The 20,477-nt window shown below is 46.0% G+C and overlaps 1 protein-coding gene across 5 annotated transcripts; it reads right to left on the minus strand.

Annotated features, from left to right (window-relative positions):
* Window positions 1–695: 695 nt before the first annotated feature.
* Window positions 696–19,504, minus strand: smoc2 (SPARC related modular calcium binding 2). 5 transcript variants are annotated; one of them, XM_037466381.2, is made up of 13 exons: window positions 19,204–19,504; window positions 14,215–14,377; window positions 12,108–12,214; window positions 11,805–11,904; window positions 11,116–11,151; window positions 8,977–9,024; window positions 8,175–8,249; window positions 6,421–6,616; window positions 5,645–5,727; window positions 2,120–2,219; window positions 1,771–2,018; window positions 1,434–1,471; window positions 696–1,255 (listed from the first exon to the last, which is right to left on the minus strand). In XM_037466381.2, the coding sequence occupies exons 1-13, from the start codon at window positions 19,276–19,278 to the stop codon at window positions 1,232–1,234; spliced, it is 1,293 nt and encodes a 430-aa protein (XP_037322278.2). In that variant the 5' UTR covers window positions 19,279–19,504; the 3' UTR covers window positions 696–1,231. The 5 variants fall into 5 exon arrangements, with proteins under 5 accessions (XP_037322278.2, XP_037322279.2, XP_037322277.2 ...); XM_037466382.2 differs by having other exon boundaries at window positions 6,442–6,616; window positions 11,107–11,151; XM_037466380.2 differs by having other exon boundaries at window positions 11,107–11,151.
* Between the last annotated feature and the right edge of the window lie 973 nt (window positions 19,505–20,477).

Below are 20,477 nucleotides of genomic sequence, written 5' to 3' on the forward strand. Positions count from 1 at the left end.
ACACCTGACCATCTGGCTGGATAATGTATGAGAAAGGAGACCAATGTGTTAATCATAAATTAGACGCCATGCCCGATTGAACAGGTCAGTCCGAGGGCAGTTGCTCAGCCCTGTAGGGGACTTTCTGTGTGAAAAGCCATGGATTACCACTTAGTGGCCCAAACATAATCAGGCAGGAACAATGTACAGTTGTAGAATGTGTCGTGGCCACCCTGAGCACAAGAATCCCTTCAAACCACCTTAAGTCTTGAAGTGTACATTTACAGCATACCCATATAAGTATACCTTATGTGTTCACGCGCACTGGCTCATATGAAGCCTTTTTAATGGCCATTTGTACTACGCACTGTCAAGATAGGTCCATTTATCTGTCTTCAGTCTGCATGGGAAATCTGCGACGAGAGCAGACATAAGTACCATCCGTTGTTCCCATTCTCAGATGTGCCCTGGAGGGAATTGGCAAGCTGTCTGAAAATGGAATGATACACAACCATTGCTATGTATGACTAACACTTGGCTCATAAAGATTGTGTCAACAAGGTGTTTTATTAAAGACGTTGCAAGTAAACACTTAACGGCAAAGACATTACAGGATTTATATAATGAGAAGGAAAACATGGAAGACTAATTGGATTAGAGAGAAAAGAATGAATTCGCTGACCCACTTAACACATAACGACTGGCAGAGATCCAGATGTATAAAAGAGGTATTTATTTCTAATAAACATGGTTATGTATACATGTGAACATGTAGGACGTTTTTATGCTGCATGTTTAAAACATTCTTGTGAACTGCTGTACAAGCGCAAGAAGAAATGCTATAGATCAATACATGGGTGATGGTATGGTCTAAGTTATTGTAGCAAACTATAATATTATGGGGCGAACCATATATCCGCTTTACCATCATCAACATGGAGGAGAAAATAACAGGGGGGAAGGGTCAGAAAAAGCAGAAAAAGCCGCATTGAAAACTTGTAAAACTTTGAAAAGTATATTTTTTAGACACACAAAGGACACATACATTGTATGTGTTAAATAATGTTTGTCTGAACATAAAAAGCTAACTACATCATTCACAGATTCAGCAGTCTGTTTAAATACCTTATTTCTACAAAGTGAATTTACATTTTTTCTTTTTAAAGTACAAAGTGCAAATACTATGGTTTCCGTTTTTGCCGATTGTTGAGGGCGGATTCTCCATGCAGGAGGGGGAATCTCAGATGGTGGTTTACCCCTGCTTCCTTGAGGGATTCTGGGGAGAGCACATTAAGGGGACATCAGTTTGATACATGCCATGATACTCTGCAGTTAGGCAGACAATGTTTTTTTTTATTATTACTTTATTTTCTCCGAACACTCAGTAAACACAAACAGATAAAACTGTTCTTCAGCCATTTCATCCATAAGTGTGGGAGGAGTTGTTTACTTACTAGTTTACTGGAAGATAAACCCTCTCCTGGTTTAGACACTGTTACACAGAAAGATAAAGAGAAACCTAAAGTAAACCACAAAGGGTTCCAACGATACATTTGATGGCTACCTACATTATATGTTATTGTAGCACTTATTATGTAAATTATGCAAGCATGACTGGCAATTGTCATGTGCACTGCTCCAGCGTTTGGACAAATGTGGCCACTGCTTAGTTTGTTTGATTGGACAGCTGACCCATTGCTAAAGGTCCTGCAGCCCAGATTGCAATTCCATTTTATTTTATCTATCGATGCATGCAAGGCATCCCACGTTGTGTTGTGAGGTTCGGCTCACCCTCTTCTTTGGTCACCCCGAGGCAACCCATCAGCTCCTGCAGAGACAGCGCCTTGTCGTTGCTGATGTCGCAGTACTCCACAAACTTCTTCACACACTTCTTTGGCTTAGATTTCTTGCGCAGGAAGCGTTTGAAAGGCTTGATCTCCTTCTTTCCAATGTCCCCACTGGAGTTTTTGTCCAGCTGACTGAAATACCAGTGGACCACCCTCTCCTCCAGGGTGTGGCTGGGGTCAGGCTCGGCCACCCTGAACAACAGATATCAGTTCACCAGCTAGTGATTGCCCTACAGTCACTGCTGTTCAATGTGTAACCTTAAAATAAGTCAATCCACTTGCGAATGTCATACCTTCCGGCGGATGCTGGATCTGTGACGGCGTGCACCATGTCTGTCGACAGCGCATCAAGAACACTTGTCAGGAACTCTGTTTTCTTTGCCCCGGGACAGCCTGGAAAATAAACCACAAATACCTGCATGAGTGTGTGTGAGCATGTTCATATGGCCTACGTAAGTGAACGTATATTTATATGTCAGCAAACATGGAAAAAATGATCCCCCAGTCAACAGTGTTACAATAGTGTGGAATGTTGATAAAAGTTTGGGGTGGGACGTCATGTTGCAGGTTGCGTGGTTTTAACGTGAACAGAGGAAGAAGCTAAACCCAGACGTTACTCTCACAGTTGTCTTTGACTTCGTCTCATAAGGTGTCAGACCTCCCCTTGTTTGGAGGAGGAAAAGGGGACCTGCCATTCATGCAGGAGGCCACTGAGTGGTTTTGACAGCTGGAGCACGGAAGACATTGCTGAACATTGTATGTGTGGACAAGAGGCTCTATAGAGCACCTACGACATTAAGGGGACCAAACCCAGTTCTGACAGAAACACTGTTACTTAGGATTTTGCAGAGATATGCATCCAGGTATGCATCCAGATGCACAACTCAACACTTCCGCTTCAGTGTATAATTGGTTAACTATTTGAAATGTCACAAGGCATTTCATTGACCTACAAACCTATAAAAAGGGGAAATCTATCATTAACTACCCAACTAAAACGAACATACAAGCATTATTACATGGTGAATGACGGGGAAGAAATAAAACGCAGGGACAACAGAGGTGGAATGGCCCTAATGATAGTAATCGTCTGTTTGTCCATATAGTTTTAAGAGTGAGGAGGACAAAGTGACTCTGGAAGAGCTGAAGGCTACGCAAGCCCCAGAGATTCCTGGATTCCTCTCCAGACTCTGTTCTGCTTTCTCACAGTCCGGCTTCCCTCTTGCTATTCTGCCTGTGGAGAAAAATAAATTCTCCACAGAGTGCTACACTTTTTATAACCCAGGCCTGCGGGGCCAGATTCTCCCGTGTCGGAGATAATAGCATGCTTTGCTTCTCTCTAACAGGTGGCGACCAGCAATGGCATAAACACCCAGGACCCAGCCTTCACACCACCTTCCCCAAGAGGAGCAGGGCTTTAGCAGCCTGCACCGGACCAAGGGTCAACACATCCACGTGTCCAAACGGTTCCGCAGCCTCCTTGACATGCTGAAAAGCCCTCAACCTTTAGTGGGCCATTCCTGGCTTTAACCCAGTAAAATATCTGACCCACCTGTTAATGGCCAAACTGGTGCCTCTTGTGGTAATTTAGTCTAGACAGCCATACAATTGCACCCTTTGACGGCAAAGCGTTTTGATCTGGCTTCTGTCTGAAGGGAGATTCGTGAGATGAGCACCCGTCCTCTCCCGTGACGCTGCAAGGAGCATGTGTCTGTTGTCCATTGAGATGGGAAGGCATCAGGTGAGCTCCAGTCCCTTCCTCTTGGCAGCAGAGATTCTCTTGGTTGAGGTGTGACACACAGCTTCTGTCTGTCTGTCCGGGCAACATTTAGTGTTCCTGCTGTCCATTAAAAGAAATTGATTCTGGCAACTTTCCGTTCAGTTAGTGGCTGTGGCGCAGGATGACTGCGGTCTTATTCCCTAATGATTATAATCTTGCCCAGTTGCAGGATGGAATCCAGTTGAGAAAATCTCAAATTACTCACTTTTTTTCTCAAAGCTAAGATCTGCCACCACCATTCATCCACCACCCCAAGTCTGCTCTCTGTAAAACGTTGGCCAGTAGGCGCATGTTTGCATGTGTGTGCCCGTGTGCTACTGTCAATAAGACGCCGTGTTTTTCTATGGAGCCACATGGGGCAGAGCCCTGTCAGCACTCACAGCCGCAGCTCCCAATGGCCGCCCCAATGCTATCCCATGATACCGCGCTGGGGAGGGAGCTCGCCAAATACTTGGCTCCCCTCTCCAGCACCTTTCAGGCTAAAGTTCTCCTTTCTCGCATCTCGCCCAATAAAACTCTCAACACCAGCGCTTCGACAGCGAATGGGCTGCAGCAACATTTATAATTATCCCTTGTTCATACAGTAACACGGGATTGCAACCGTTGATGCAAGTGGTCATGAAGAAAACAAGGTGCTGTTTTTTTTTTTTACTGTGTGTATGTAATCATGGGAGACCTGACTGATACGGTGCATGCTTTTTTGCCACATATAGAATGTGAGGTGTTTCTCTTGGGGCGGTTACTAACGGTCATTATTCCTGCTCAACAACAACAGCTAAACAATAATGCACCGCCAGTTTCACTGGAAAAGATGAGCAACATTGGCTTGTTTCAGGAGCATTCCTCTGTCACCGTCTATCTCGCCGTATAATTCACTGTGTACAAGAGCCCTCAATGGTGGAACACAGACGGAGCGCTGCTCTGCTGCTAAATGCAGCACCTGCAAGCACAGCTCTGGACCGGCACACCGTTACATAAACAGCTGTGGATGGGATGGGAACAGTGGTAGCTCTGTTCATTTGCTGGAGGATTATTAACATGTTTACCATAACCACCAAAAAACAGAAAGTCAGCCAAGCACCATTCAGCATTAAACTGCGATTGGGTTGTACGCGGCACCCGAACGCTTTAACTTTCCTTGGCCTGTCGTTGGTTGCATGAGAAGGACAGGCATGCAATTACTGATGGAGAAATTCTAGTATTTATACATATAATAAAATTAAATATGAATGCCTTCCATCTAAAGCATTGCAACTGTCTATACTATAATAGATTTGTCAAATGGTGGACATCTCCAACACTTAGGGAAACAGTTTGAACTTTTTTTTTATCAAACTGCAAGGAGCTAAACCTGCATAGAATTGGTTTGATGTTTGAGTTGACATGGGAGTTGAATTAGTAAAGTAAAGGTGACTCTGCTATCAAGCTATTAAAGAGAGCTAAAGCCTTCAACATCACGAGATATATTAAAGACTCATTAACACAAAACAAGATTTATTTGTTTCTTTGCAAAATATCTGGATTCCAAAGTGTAAGAGCAAATTTGGATGAGCAGATATTGACGTTGCATAGACAACCCAAGGTCACCTCTAAGCCCTCCACTAGACCAAAACCCCCAAACTCCTCTCCAACTCGCAATTTAGTTATCTCCGCTGCTGTCAATCATTTATCACTATCTCTGGCATCCTATTATCCCCTATCTCCACCTCTCCCGCCTGCTGTTTCTCCTTCTTGCTATCATCCCACTATCCTCCATCTCCCATGTCGGCTGCAGATAAATCCTCAACTCGATCCGTCTCTGTCTCCCTGCTTGTTGACCATTGAGGGGGGGGGGTTTCTGGCTTTCCTCAACTCTTTATCAAGCATTTCCTCGACCAACACTGCTAATGATGTTAATAAACACACACACACACACACACACACACACACACACTGTTATCACAGCCTTGGAAGCAAGGCAACAGTTGCAGGGTGACTACTGAAGAACATCCCCATGTGGTCTGAACGCGGAGGAGAAGCAGAGACTTTAGCGACCTACCTTGGAGATGTCTGCTTCTATAATGGTCCTTTGGTTTAGTTGGGTGGGCCCTGGCATTGCCGTCACACTTTGGCTGTTCATACCTGTGACAAAGAATGCTTAACATAAGAAAAAGCAAACTTTTTCATTGGTGAAATTGATCAAAATCGATGGTTGATTATAGTAAAAATATGGATTCAAATAAATGTATTGTTGGGAAAATAGAGGCTGTGAATCACATCCAAAAAAGAGGGAGAGGATTTGGAGCTGGTATGAGGGGAGGGGGGGGGGGGGGGGGGGGGGGGGGGCATGGCAGACATGGAGCATGGGACACAAGGAACCGTTCATGGCCTTTGTTGGCGAACTAGCAGAGCCTCGGCTGCTGCTAGGGGGATCCACACTTCCATATGTGTACTAATGTGCTGTCTGGCACTGTGCCTGAGGCCTTGTTAATCTGATCCCCAGCCCTGCTGCTCAATGAGAGTGTACCAGTGCCCCACTCTGCCAGTCTGACTGACTGACCCCTGACCCGCTGCTTAGCAGACCACTGAGTTCCTCTGTGTCATCCGTCATTCATTGTCAGAACCGATTCTAAATAGGGAGTATTCTACAATGTTCATGTGCATGTAACACCTGCATGACAGATAATGATGAATTATATTTTGATCCCCTCTATCAATTAGTGGTTGAAAGGTCACTGATCACTCACCTGCTTTGTGTACCAACTATCTTGTGTGATTGACACAAAGAACCTAGCAATATATTCCAAGAATTTGTGTAAATTAAGTTGAAAGTACCATAGCTGAGGTCTCTCCCACCTGGTGGAGGTCCCAGGTATGGGCCGTCCCGTGTCCACCAGCACACACCAGCAGTAACCGGTGGAAGGGTGGCATTGGACCGGCTTGTACAGTCCTCCCTGGGCACAGTCTGGTACAAACACTGCGTCGTTCTTGTGCTGCCTCGCATCCTCCTGCTCCTCGTCACATGATGAGGCTAGAAAGAGGGGTCAGGAATAAGTGGAGGCGAGGATTGGTCACATAAACACTTGCCGCCTACAAAGACCATTGCATTCACCTAGGTGGTCTAGGTTGTGTGACTTGGCAAATGCACACCACAGACACACACACACACACTTGAGGTGAAAGAAGAGGGTTTGTTTAAAGTTAAGAACCACTCCTAATCAGATCTGGCACACAATTTGAATTCATACAACATTCAAACAGTATGTTCTATTTAAAAGCCAAATGCACGCTTTGCTCTCTCATTACACTCTGAGCATCACTAAGACACGGAGGAGGTGGAGAAGACAAAGGGGTGGAGGATGAGTGCTCAGAGACAGTGTGTGTAGACTGTTGTATCAGCCCCCCGTGGCACTGTTTACGGACATTAACAGGCTAATGACCAAGTACAGCTCCCTATGCCCCAAGTTAAGTAAATATTTGGACACTTCACTGCCCTCTGTGGATGTGTGTGACAGACAGAGAAACAGACAAGACAAAAGCAGAACAGCGTTCTTTCGGGCCTTCACACGCCCCCCACACAAACACACACATCGAAACACTGCTGTAAAGAAACGAGGATCTGGATCTTAATTTGTTCCGAAATGGAGGGGGAAAATGCACTGCTTTGTGATGCTTTCTGTTATCACAAAGAAGGAAGCAACTTGGACGGATGAGAGGGATTTCGCAGAGCCTCAGCGGGATCGAATCAGGCTGGTTCCTGTGCAGCAGCCTCCTTCTCTCTCATGCGACTCCCCGACGGAGATTTGAGCACTAAACTAATGGATGAAAGTAGAGCTCCTCTCGCCATGAGGGCTTTCGGCTTCAATCTCTCCCTCTCTTGGCGACTTTGCCTTGAGGCTCGGAAGCTGCTGCGGGATTATGGATATCCCTTTTCTTAGTTTATTTTCATTAGAGATCTTTACCCACACAAAAGAGACCAAATGAAATGCCTCCCCGCTTTCTCAACCGACTCGCTTCGCTCCAGTTCCTCCGTATGGGCTCTCTTTGTTGGGGCGGGTGTTTGGTTTTTTTCATCCGAATACCAGAGCACATGGTAATCAAAACCATCAATGCTGCATTTCTCAGGCTTTTTTTATTGCCGGTAAATTATGATAATTGGATTCACATACAAATGCACGCATGCACACAGGGCTCTCATCCCAAGGCGGGCCTCAGAATAGTGTTGTTTCTTGCAGAAAGCAACAAAGAGACAAACAGATTTTTTAAATGAAATAAACATGCATGCGTGGAAGACGAGACCAGAACGGACCAGGCAGAAGCATGGGCGGTTCTGTGTTGGTGCCATGTGCTGATGATTTACAGATACGCTGCAACGCGAAGAACCACAGAGAGGCAGATCCTCCTCAAAGCTTGACGCACTCCAACACCGAGACATACGGGTTTCACAACCCACCATCTGTCCTTAAAAGACAGGAATTGCCCCAAACCATGATTGCTCACACAAGTAGGAAAAACACAGAGCGTGCCGTTAGCCGAGGATCGCAAACACCCGATCGCCGTCATTAAAGACGAGGTGGTTTGAGACTCACATGGTGCTCGGGTTCTGTTGTTCTGCCGACTGCGGACCTGCTCCTCCCACAGAGTGGGGTACTGGGAAATGATATCTGAAAGAAATCCCCAAGACAGCTTTATTAGCTTCAATTGAAAACACACTCTTATATCATTCAGTGCCAAACCCGGTGGTTCCAAAATTCACAGAGCATTTAATGCATATCAGGGTTACCGTACATCAAACTCCTGGGGTGGGGGTGGAGCGGTAATTGCATGTGACAGCTGACCAGAAATATAGCAGCAAAAGCTAAGCTATAACTACGAGTCCCCCACTGTCTTTGATCCCTAAAGCGATAAATCATTAACCTTAACTATGTAAAAGACCAAAAAAGTGCTCAAATACAAGACTGTCTGCTTCACATTCACAGAGAGGGATTATCCCCATGAACAAGAAATGAAGGAAGTCGTTTCCTCTGTCGTTCAGAGTTTAAATAGCAATAAACAAACACTCCGTTTAAAATGGCATGCACTTGACACTAATTCTTCAGATGGTGTTGGGTAATTTCATGAGAGTAAGAAGTAAACACATTTGTGTTTCGATAAACATTCAGCCTCTTTGTTGCAAGGTTACTTTAATCAGGTATGACCAGGTTACAGAGGTTTAACAGCGAAAACACAACTTGTGAGGAAGTGTCTCTGTTAGTTGTCCTTTATATTTACGCCAAATACATTGGATGCAATTTTCCTAACGGCCTTTTTTAAGCGTGATGCTGTAACTGATGCGGTAATGATGGTGGAAATAAACACGTGTTACTCATGATATAACATCTGGAAGCTCACCTTCTTCATCACCTGCAGGCTGTGGATCCACCACTAGGCCAGTCTCATCTGCATTTAGAATGGAGAAAATTTGCAAGGAGACTACAATTATCAGAGTAAGATAGGTCAGAGAACACAACCATGTGAGATTTGCACGTTGCCCGTCTTAAAAAGGTGGAGGTAGAAGTAAGATGTTAGGAGAATGAGTAGAAAGTGTGTTGAAAGTTGACAGTTGAGTCTTACAGTAAGAGGGGAAGAAAATAGAAGTATAGTGGTCATTTATCCCCATGGTTTCACTCCATGCAACAAGGAGATCATTATGAGATGGAGGACAGGCTGAGTCAGTCAAAATGACTCAGGAGGGGGTGAGGACCAGTGGTCCCTGATGCTCTACCCCGTTCTTCCCAGTCCTTCAATCGCCTGCACTTGAGTCACGAGAGCTGTTTGAAGGTTTGAGAGACGTAAGAGGTGAAGAATGCAGTAGCCAAGTCCGACACCGTTGAACAGTGGGAGAATCAAGCTCAGTGTTTGTTTGGACTGTGTTTTTTTTTTTTATTTGCGGTAGCGGGGAGGCAGGGTTGCAGGTCTCAAGCTGCTTTGGGTAAAACCATGGCTGTTGGTGTGGTTAACCTCAGTGTGGGTCACTCATTTTGCTTAAACTAAAGCTCTGTTAATGCTGGAGTCAGGGCGCCTCTGACCGGTGGCTCCACAAACAGGGATTTAGCCTAGACCTCTTTTCTTTAACAATAAATTCCAGATTTTTCATTTAACGCACATTCGTCATGCCAGCCATTCATCTCCTCAAGCACGGTCGATGGATAAAAATACAAACTGTCAGTGCCGTCTGACTGAGGCAGACATGTTATTACTTTGCTCACTTAACGGATGGAAATGCAATTTCAAAAAGTGTATTTATGATCTGGATTTACGTTAAACCACTAATGACCGATCTTTACTTTGCGGCCATTTACATGACTGTAACACCTCTTTTAGCATCTGCCAGGAAACCCCCGCGCTATTTGTGGTCATACGGCATTAGTTTAACTGCTGTTTGTCAGCCGTCGGCTGAATCCGGCATATGAATGAATTTCTCAAGCACCAGAAATCGGTTTAGGGTAAAGCTTTTGGTGTTTAACATGACCAATATTCAGATAATAAAAGTGCAGACATGGGTGCTTTGGTGGTGATGGACCTCTGCTGAATCAAAATATTGATGCAATCACTGCTATTTTCAGTTCTGGCACACCACAAATCTGCAGTTTTTTTCTGCTTTTCACCACCATGTTTATCCGACGAGTTCAGATTGAACCACAGCCTCCCCGTCACCTCCTTCCTCTCTTTCACCATCGCTCCTCCTACCTAGAAATGTTACATTTCCACTTGAATCTATGTGTAATGAGTTGGCCCGGCTCGGACCGACACTGAACCCGAGACTGTTTACAGAGAGAGAGGCGCAGACGTAGATGTCACACTGACAGGAATAACCCGTGTGACCAACACAAGTGGACACACGTGTCACGTTGCCTCCTTCTCTGTGTGCTGTTTCACACACACACACACACACACACACATCAGGAATCAACGCAAATTAACCTTTTTCTGTGTGAGCCTTCAAATGAAAAAAGTTAAACAAATCATCTCTTACAAGATGAGAATAAGATATAGAGAGAGTCTGGAGTGGAGCCGCGGGGGAGTCGAGTGCTTCCATATCTGGAAGACGGTAGATGTTGATGAGAGGCAGAGTGAAAGTAGGGTGGAAGAAAAAGTGCAAACAATTCCTTGAATCTTGTGACGCTGTGGCTGAAAAAGAACTAGGACGGAGCAGATGAAGTTAGAGTAGGGGAATGATGAGTCAGTTTTCCTTCAGCAGGCGGTTGGAGGCCCTGAAGCTCACCACAGCCTCTCTCCTTGTGATTCAGGGACAGACTGCTGCTGTATCATCCTTCAGGCTGCTCGCAAACAACTTCAAATTGACAAAATATTAGAAAGGCAGGTCTTAACAGGCGAGCCACCCTGACACAAATGAATGCACACTCGCATGTGCACGCATGCTTGGATAGGAACACACATGGATGAACACAAACCCATGCATGGACCCACAAAGGGCTCAACGAGCCCTCTGAGAATGATTGTTTCTTGAATTAGTCTCACCTGCTTTACCTGGCTCTCGTGTAGTTGCTCTCTCTTGTTTTGAACCTGGAAAGCAACATCTTCAATTCAGTTGAAAATTCACTACCGCACACCATTTTCATGTTATCCTTAATGATACCAAATTTCCACCTTATATTTAAATAATATTATTTTATTCAAAGTGGCTCCAACCACTTTTGACATTTGTAAACTTGCAATGATTAAGTAGCGGCAACAGTTGTAATGCTGCTTCTGGATCTCTCTCACTGCTGGGACAGCAGCAACATCCGAGGCCACCCCCCGGAGACGCAGAGGGGGCACATGTGGCCTTGGTTATTTGATTGTTTGGCAGACGCTTTCCTCCGAGAATACTTACATTCCTTACAGTTTAACTTTGTTGCCTGTGCAGTATGGATTTTCTACAAGGCTTATTTACACACGCAGCCCAAAGCCTTAAGCAACGCTCAGTCCTCGGGTGGTACTGAAAAACCCCGTGGCCAAATGTCTGGTCCCCGACTACTTTCCCACAGGACTGAATATTACACCCCCTACAAACAGAGAATGTCATGCTTTGCTTTGTTGAACTTGATTTACGGTCATTGCTTCACGAAATGGCACAAACCGCATTCCTGTACAAATCTGCTCCCATTATCGTTTTTTAGTGTGTCATACACCAAACTCATTACAAAACACTGAACTGCACAAACAGTTTTACCCACCTTGGCATCGAGGTTTTTTATTGGCCACTGCCGAGCCGCTGATGGGCCGACCGTTTGGGGTGACGCACCAACAGTATCCAGTGTAGCTGTGGCACTGAACCTGTAATCAAAGCAGGATGTGAACACGGTCAGCACGAGCTAAAAGACAGATATGGCTTCAGTGACAATGAGATGGGGACGAACAGTGATAAGAAACACATCCATTCAATTCCCGCAGCAGATATTCTTGCAAAAAAGTGTGAGCGGTTCCTCTTTCTACTCCGTGTAGCCATCATATTCAAAAGCAAGTATGATTGTTGTTACCTCGCTATATGTGCCGTCAGGGTTGCACACAGGCACAAAGACTTGTGGGAAAAGCTTCTTAGCCTGCTGCTCCGTGTACTTCTTCTCTGCTACACATCTGGATGTATCTAAAGGATCACCACAAATCACAAGAATCGATACACATCAATCACACGGACCCGTGGTCGGACGACGGCTTAAAGACTGTGAAACGAGAAGAAAAAGAAATTATGTGAAATTAGCAAAAGATGTTGGATCTCGAGTGTGTTTCACGAAAGAAAAAAGGCAAAGCAAGCGCAGAGACAGAGGGGAAACAATTAAAAACCTTTCGGAAGTGTTGGAGTCTTGTGCGGCTGGGAATAGAACCCACACCCCGGTCTTAATAGGAGCAAGCCTGCACAGTGCCTGGTGGTAAAGCCATTACCCAGAGAGGCAGCTCGAGCTGCTCCTGTAGAACATTCCAGTCACCCAAGAAAAGGGCTGATGCACGGGGAAAACCCGATCCTTCCTTAATGTCTCCAAGTCGGTCTCAGTCTCCTCTAAAACCTTGACCGTCTCCTCATTTCAGCGCGAGGTGTCCTCCAACAATTTGTCTGTATAAATGCGGGTCAGCAACTTCTGACCTATGAGCATCACAAGTGTTCACATATCTTTCTGTCTGAGCCATGGCTCATCCTGTCATCCCACAGCTGCTTTGGATCTCCTGACCAACAGCACCAGCTGTGCAAACTCACAGGGGAGCGATGGGTTTGATGGTAATTTGGTGAGATACGCCGCGCAGTGCCTGACTCGCAGGTTCAAATCACATTAAAGCAATGACTCATTAAGGAGTTTAAAATTCTTCACCAGATTGGTCAGGATGCCACGTGTCGCTGGTATGACTTACAGTTGGACACATGCAGGGAAATGTGCAATGGTTTCTCTCAGTCTAGTGTGTGTGTGTGTGTGTGTGTGTGTGTGTGCGTATCAGTGTCACTGGTGAGGAGAGGGGACCAGACGCTGGATGTTCCGGACGGAGCGAAGCAGCAACTTAGGAGCTCTAAAATTAACTGCAGTGGAAAAACCCAAAACCATCGCTTTTCTCCAGGGGGCTCCGACCAAGAAGCAGACTGGAAAAAATGACAGGACACTTGAATCATGTGAGCACAGAGATAGAAAACAAATGTGGTGCCAGTCTCACCATCCTTAAACACAATCCCATCTCTGTTCTTCTAGGCCAGAGCGGCCCTCTGGTTTAGATCGGCTGCTGCTGCTGCTGTGTCTTTCTAACCGGCCGTCCAGAAGTAGAGGGGGGTCCGAACTCTCATAGACCCGATGGTATTGACGTATACAATACGACTTTCATGGACTCTTGTCCCTTTCAGCCTCCTAGCTGGAATCCTCTATTCTGTGTCACTGCGCTGTGCATCCAGATGTCCTCTTGGAAACGTTGCCATAGAGAACCGGAACGGGCACAGGAACGTGAAACGCTTTTGCATCATATCCGACTTCTTTTTAAGCAAACCCTTTGGCCCACACTCTGTGCATTGGTGGTCTAATATTGTAATGTGTTAGAATGGGGCATTGTGTCCAGTTTGCGGGTGAGAGGGTTCAGAGCTGCGGCATTGGGGTGTAGGGGTGCTTCACTTCCAATGAGGTCTAACAATGGGAGTCTGTGAGCCGTATGACCTCATTGGCTCTTATTCCCTTCATGCTTTTCATCTTGGTCACATACATAGAGTTTTACATCTAGAATGATGAAAATGAGACCATTAATTCTTGTCAAGAATTCCATTGTCTACTTAGTCCACTCTACATAATAACTTGATTTCAGAGCGCTGAAGCCATTTCTTATCACAGAGGAAGTTGTTATTCCATTGATTGTTGTTATGTACTGTTATAACAAAGCAAGAGTGAATATACCAATTTCCACAAAAAAGGAATTCATGTAGTATTCTGACAGATGATACATGATACATTTTCTTTAAAATGGTGTGAAATTGTGAAACTGGCCACTCACCCCACTCGCCCTCCAAGCACACAAAGAATCAATTATGCTGAAATGAATTTAACCCACTGGTTTCTACTGTGACCCCCTCAGCGCATTTGAGAGCACCGGGCGGCGCTGAAGCGTGACTCGTGACCTGACCTTTGCATGGCCCCCGAATGACCTCCAGCTGGGGGTCACGGCACTTGGCTCGGAGGAACTCGCAGCGAGATGTGAACGTCCTGCCGTCGGAGGCGCACAGGGGCTTGCGAGAAGCCCCGCTGCATTCCATGTTGCACTCCTTATCCTGATCCACCCGCAGGAACTACAAAAGAGAGATAAACAGAGAAAACATTCCTAAAATTAGACCATTTTTGGCCATCACCGAGCACTGCACAAAAACATTTTATTCTCCACACTAACGATATAAATATTTCTATAAAAACAAGCTACCCCACCATTCACTGCGGAAACGCTTATCCATTGCAACAAGTCATACAAATTGATAATTATGTTTCAGGAGGTGTTCGTGAATGGACTGGAAGGCCCTGATGAACGCTACAACACACAAGGATGAGTCCGCGTCACTGCAAGCCTGTCAGGGTGCAGCCTGCCTTTGTCTGACGCCGTGCCAACACCTGCACGACTATTCACATGGGACTGCTCGTGACGATGTTCTACTCAGCCATGAAAAGAGAAACGAGGCCCGGAGACTCCTGGCTGAACACATCGGATCACCTGTGTCAATGCCACCATTGTATCGGTCACCGTGCGTATGAAACCCCCTCGCCAGGCCACACAATGGGAAGGCCGTGGTGGCGAGGGAGGGGGTGGGCTGGGGAGGGGGATCAAGCTGTGACTGCTACCATGAATGAAGAGACAAGTGAATGACAGAGCGGCTGAATGAAGTAGATGTCTGGGTGCTTTGTGCTGCTACAGTGCCAGTGTTGGGTTTTCATAATGTTCTGTGGAATAATGGCCTGGGGTGAGTGGAAAAAAACAAACTCTCCATCCATGCCTGTGCAGGTGCTGTTTTCAGTCTGTCATATCCAAAGATAAATAACTTGAAATCTTTTGATTTTCCTGTATAATGAAAATATTTGCACATGTGAAAGGCTGTCATTTTTCTTTCAGTTCTAATCTTTTGTTTTGTTTCAGTTTTCAGTGGATGTACGGATCTCCGGAGAGATCTCCGTGAAACTATTGACGGCAGACACAGAGACAAACCTTTCTCTTTCAAACTAAAACACACAAACATTAATATAGAGAGGCTAAGCCCTCAATTAAAGAAAAGCTATAAAATATGTTACCAGTCATCAAAAGAAAGGGTATGGCAAGATAGATGGCAAAAAGAAAAGAAAAAAACACACACACACATCCACAAAGAGGGCAGGGCAATCACCAATAAAAAAAGAATTTGTTGTGTCTGACATCTTACAAATGAAGTGTGAGATGAGGTTTGGGCTGCAGGGCGACATGCACCTGGAAGAGGGCTGGCAGGGAAGGCAGAGTTGCACAGGGCTGGGAGGGGAGGGGGGGGGGGCGCAGTCTGTCAGCCCACTGTCAACCCTACTCATAAATCTCTCAGGGTGGGGGGATCAGAGAGGAGAGGCCCGTTCAAACACATCGGCAGGCGAAGAGCTGCGAGGGAGGGACGATGGGTCTCTGGATTCAATGCAATTGAAAAGAAGAAAAAGAAAATGTACACATTTTCTTCCCAGGCTTTTAAAAATGTCGTGCTGTCATGAGAACAACTTGAAATGTATTGTGACACGATTGCAGAACAGTCTGTAACAGAAGAGTAATCCCTCTCCCTCCTCAGGGAATAACAGCATATGAATAGTGAGTGCTGTTTTCCGCTGCTTAAAGGGAACTCATGAAAAATGGTTTTTATTCTGGGAACAGCCAGACTTCTAGTGTAGTCTACAACAACAAACTAAATATTTGTGTTGGGTCCTTTGGGTGATTGAACTCCCCGAAAGGTCCCGACATAAGTCTGTTGGGTCACGAGGCATAAAGCTTGGGACAGCTTTCCTGCTTTAATAAGAAGTTTGCTCTTTTTCGCTTGTAATTTCATTCCCGACGAAGCTGCCTCTTCATAACACGGCCTTGAGTTCTCTCTTACTTATTTCATTTGAACAGGGGGTCCACCATCCTCCCACCCCTCCTCGTTACTGTCCCTTGATTATTTGCATTATTGCCTTTAAGTGTCCTTCTGCGGCGAGGACCTCTGCCCACCCTCTGCCCTGTCGCTCACACCTCAACCCTTCACAGAAGGTCCAGCTGGGCGTGCCAGGCTGCTCTGAGGAGCTTTTTTGCAACCATCCGAAACCAGCCACTGCTCCGATAGTGTCTGAGAGCGTCCAGCCATGCTTGGTGGTCGACCGCCAGCCTCGCCACAGCTCACGCTGGCCAGCCCCAGTGCTCACACTGCACCAGCATTGTAAGCGTCAGCGCCTGCGAGGCAGCCGACTGACAGCCCGAACTGAGTCATTCAGCAGCCCAGCATCCTGCTAGATGTCCGCTGTACAGCACAGCGCCCGGTGCCCGCAAGCTTTGGATGGCGCCCCAAAGAACACTGCGTGGAAAAAAAACGTGACATCAGCCACCCAGATTCCCAATCAGACAACCAAGTGTTTATTTCACAGTCACAGTTGGCCACGCTGAAGGAGGAGAACAAATGAGATGTGACAGCCATGGAGAGGGGGGAAGTGTTAGGCTCGTGGTGTCTTCCTCCCGTGCACTGGTTCTGGTGGTTAGCTGCCTCCTGCAGATCTCTGTGTGTTTGGGCTGTGGTGATGGATGGGCAAGACTGAGGCAGAGAACTGAAATTCCCCCGATGTCTCACTGCAGGCTCTTCAAACCGCCCCCGTCGTCGTGCACAGCAAGGCGCAGTGAGTGTGATGGATGGCCTTCACCTCAGCTGCAAGCGGCAACAGCATGCGCCCCGATTTATCATAAAAGGAGACAGCACACATATTGTGACTTAAATTCATGTATCGCTTACGTACTTGTCTGGCAGCTGGCGCACACTCTGTTGTTTTTGTCTTTATTTGGCTCTTTTCCTTTCTTTTTTTCACTTTTTTTCTCTGTTCTTTGCTTTGCATGATCTCTCTTGCAAGATGCTTTCTGCATATGATACAAAAGGTTGGCAAAAGAACAAGAGACGGGCGAGAGAGGGCGAGACTGGCGCAGTCTGAGAGAAAGTGCTGCTTTTTTTTTCAAGACCAACCAGCATACAAATCAAATCCAATTACCACCCCTTCCCCCCACCCCCCCGGCAGCGCAGCATTGTGGGATTGAATGGGGAGCACAGGAGGCAAGCCTCCAGCAGAGAGAGCACATTGTAGGCCGATAAGGGCCTTCTTGGCTGGGAGGCCCCCATTTCCAGCGCCCCAAGAGGCCCCCTCACACCACGGCCCTGCGGGGTCAATGGGGGCCCCAGCTGGGGGCCGTGGCAAACGTGTTAAATGGCTGGCGCTTCCTGCGCGGACGCTTGGATGCAGAGGGGATCATTAGTTTCCAGCGTGGTGGACAGGGAACAAAGTGACAGCCTTTAAACAGGCTACTAACTCAATCAAAGGGAAAGGTGTTTAATTGCTGTGAAAGATGTCAAAAAGAAAGAGATGTGGTGTTACGGGCAAGCCGAGAGTCACGAGACAAAGGGAATCTCTCTGAGCAGGTGTATGATTTTATGAAGGCATAGGGGAGCAAACAATGTCTTGTGTTTAAATTGCTTTTTCCAGGTTTGAAAAGGACACAGACAGTTTCCTGTGCTCCCTCATCTGTTCATAAATGATTTCATACGATAACCACGGGAAAATGTCTGCCTCGTGAATAACCTGGGCAAATATCCCATACGCAACTGCCCGTTCGACCTCAAATATGCACAAAAGCCAACAATAACCTCTCCTGTGTAATTAATACAATGCGCCATGAGTCACCCACAAGGCACTGTAAAAAGGACAAGTGATGCATGTGCTATTCCAATAAAAAAAATGTCTTGTGAGACACAGCGGGATGTTTGAAAGACACAGTTTCCACTGAAACATGAAGTATGGGGACGTTTTTCATTCTCACAGAGAGCATGAGAATGTTGGTTCATATTTCAAACACATAGTTGCATCTGTGTAACCTTTACACAAAACGCTGGATAGATTTACTACCTATGGCATCTCAATAAAGAAACCTGCGTGAGTAAATGTGTGCATCTTGGTGAAAACAAGGGGGAGCATCTGCTGAGTACTACTCTTCCTCCCACATTCCATGACTCCATAGTGCCGTCAGGGAGAAAGGGTCTCCGAACCTTCACCTGTCGGTTCGCAGCTCATGGCCATTTGTTTCCAATTGTATATTAAGGCATCCTCACCCAGATCATAAATAACACCGGCGGGGGAGCAGCTGTCACATCGATCTCTAAATCAAGGGGAGAAGCTTCTGACACCGTGCACATTCCGCTCTCTATCATTCCTCCATCAGCCCTGTACCTGCACTTGATCGTGGAAACGTCTTTAAAGATGCACCTTCTTGAGCAGTCTAAGGACAATGGACAGGATGCCCTCTGCTGCTGTAAACAAAGCCATGTGGTTTGGTGTAGCAGACCTTGCAGAGGAGCCTCTACTCCACTACCACTGGCATGGGACATAGAGGCAGCAAAACAAGAAAAATAATAAAACCACGTTGGCGCTGCTAACAGACCAGTGACACCCTGAAACACACGGAGTACGCTCAACTCAGAAGGAACACAGAGACCTCTAGTTTGCAAACTTCAACCATCTATTAAGTTTGAAAAATCATTCAGTCTTATATTCAGCCTGAATTCCTGACAACATATTCAAATAATAATAGCCTCTTTGTGTGGAAACAGAATGTAGTAGAAGTCAATTGTGTCAGTAAGTGAAGGCTATAATACGTAAATACTAATTACTCGTTTTCAATATGTTTTTTTATGGAAGAATATTAAAAATACATTAACGACACTGACTTTAAAACGATCTATTAATAATATGACAGACAGTTAAATAAGAAATTCGCTAGAATGTGTCTCTTTTACTCAATTATTACGCACCATACCCTTCACTTTAGACCTCTCTTTTTTAACGTGCCTATTAATGACACGTGTTTTTGGGAGCTTTAAATGTCTCTTCCTACCGTGAGAGCGGAGAACCTTTGAGTGCGTCCATTGCACAGCAGACAGAGGAAGACCAGCAGCGGACAGACGCGCATCCTGACGCAGCGTGCGAACAAACTCTCCAGATTACGCACGGTCCAAGAATCACACTGCGCGGTCGGGATTTCACCGCAACGCTTCTTTGGAAGGAGTCAAAATCGTTTCAAAATCAAAAGTATTCGTAGCTAAAAAGAATGTCACTGTTGGGGTTGTTCGCCTCCTTGGTTTGGTCTGCCAAACCGTTGGTGTAGACACTCTCCTTATTTCTGGCAGTGCGATGACCCCCCACCACCCCCCCACCCCCCAGCCGTGTCCCTGACCTTCCCCCCTCCCTCGGTGTCTCCTCTCCCTTTACCCCTCAATCGAATAGCACTTCGTTTCTGCACGCTCCCTCCCTTCACATGTGATCCTGTCGAGTAGATCCCTTATCGGATGCAGGCAGTTCCCTGGCCGGGAGGTAGGTTTAGAGGGACTCCGTCTGCTGCTGGTAGCTCAGGCAAACACGCCAGGTATTCTATTCACGAGCCTCTCTTCTCCCTTTAAAAAAAAAATATTTTTACTTTTCTCTCCCCTCTAAAGAAATCCGGGTTTCCCAGAGGACTTTGAGATGATAATCAATTGGCAAAGAAAGAAAGGAGGGGAGCAGATGCTACTGTCTGCTGGGTCGGTCAGCAAGAACAAGAAACAAAGTCTGCGCTCAAACTCACATTCTGCAGGATCCCCCCCCCCCCCCCCCCACGGCGGGCGCGCGCGACCGCGCATGCACACACAAACACAAGCTTCAATGTGGTCAACAAAAGTGGCATGGTTTAAAAACGTTCTCAAAATAGAGAAACGAAGTTCTTTAGGACAATACAACCCACAGACGATTAAATACTGTAGCGATATCCCCCTTGGATCGATCACACGTGGTTCTAAAGTGGACATCAAACTCCCCGCGAGTTAATATAACACGAGTGGTCTCTAGTCGATATTAAGTCCGAATTTTGAAGGACATGATCAATTGTCCATTTATTCTTGATGCTCTGCTCGTTTGAACTTTTGTCAAGTTCGTGGCCATCCGAGCGTTCTTGAGCACACAAACTATGGCTGTAACGACACCTAGCGGGGTTCACAAGTCATTACAATGTCGTTATTCTTCAATATCGTTGTGGTATGTTGGATTAATTGCTCACAGTGCAAAAAACCCTGTATCAACCAACCCTGAAAGATACAGAGGTATTGCTTAACATGCGGGGAATTATTCTGCAGCAGG

This window comes from Pungitius pungitius, chromosome 13 (genome assembly GCF_949316345.1).
Source record: "Pungitius pungitius chromosome 13, fPunPun2.1, whole genome shotgun sequence".
In the NCBI taxonomy this organism is placed as follows: Eukaryota; Metazoa; Chordata; class Actinopteri; order Perciformes; family Gasterosteidae; genus Pungitius; species Pungitius pungitius.

Bases quoted from the DNA above. Each gene is read 5' to 3' on its own strand.
- smoc2 (XM_037466377.2), bottom strand. From the start codon at position 19,278: ATGCGCGTCTGTCCGCTGCTGGTCTTCCTCTGTCTGCTGTGCAATGGA. The intron at 2,220-5,644 runs GTAGGTCGCTAA...TTTATTTTCCAG, and splicing joins TAGAAGCAGACATCTCCAAG to GCTGTCCCGGGGCAAAGAAA. The intron at 2,019-2,119 runs GTATGACATTCG...TCTGTTGTTCAG, and splicing joins GATCCAGCATCCGCCGGAAG to GGTGGCCGAGCCTGACCCCA.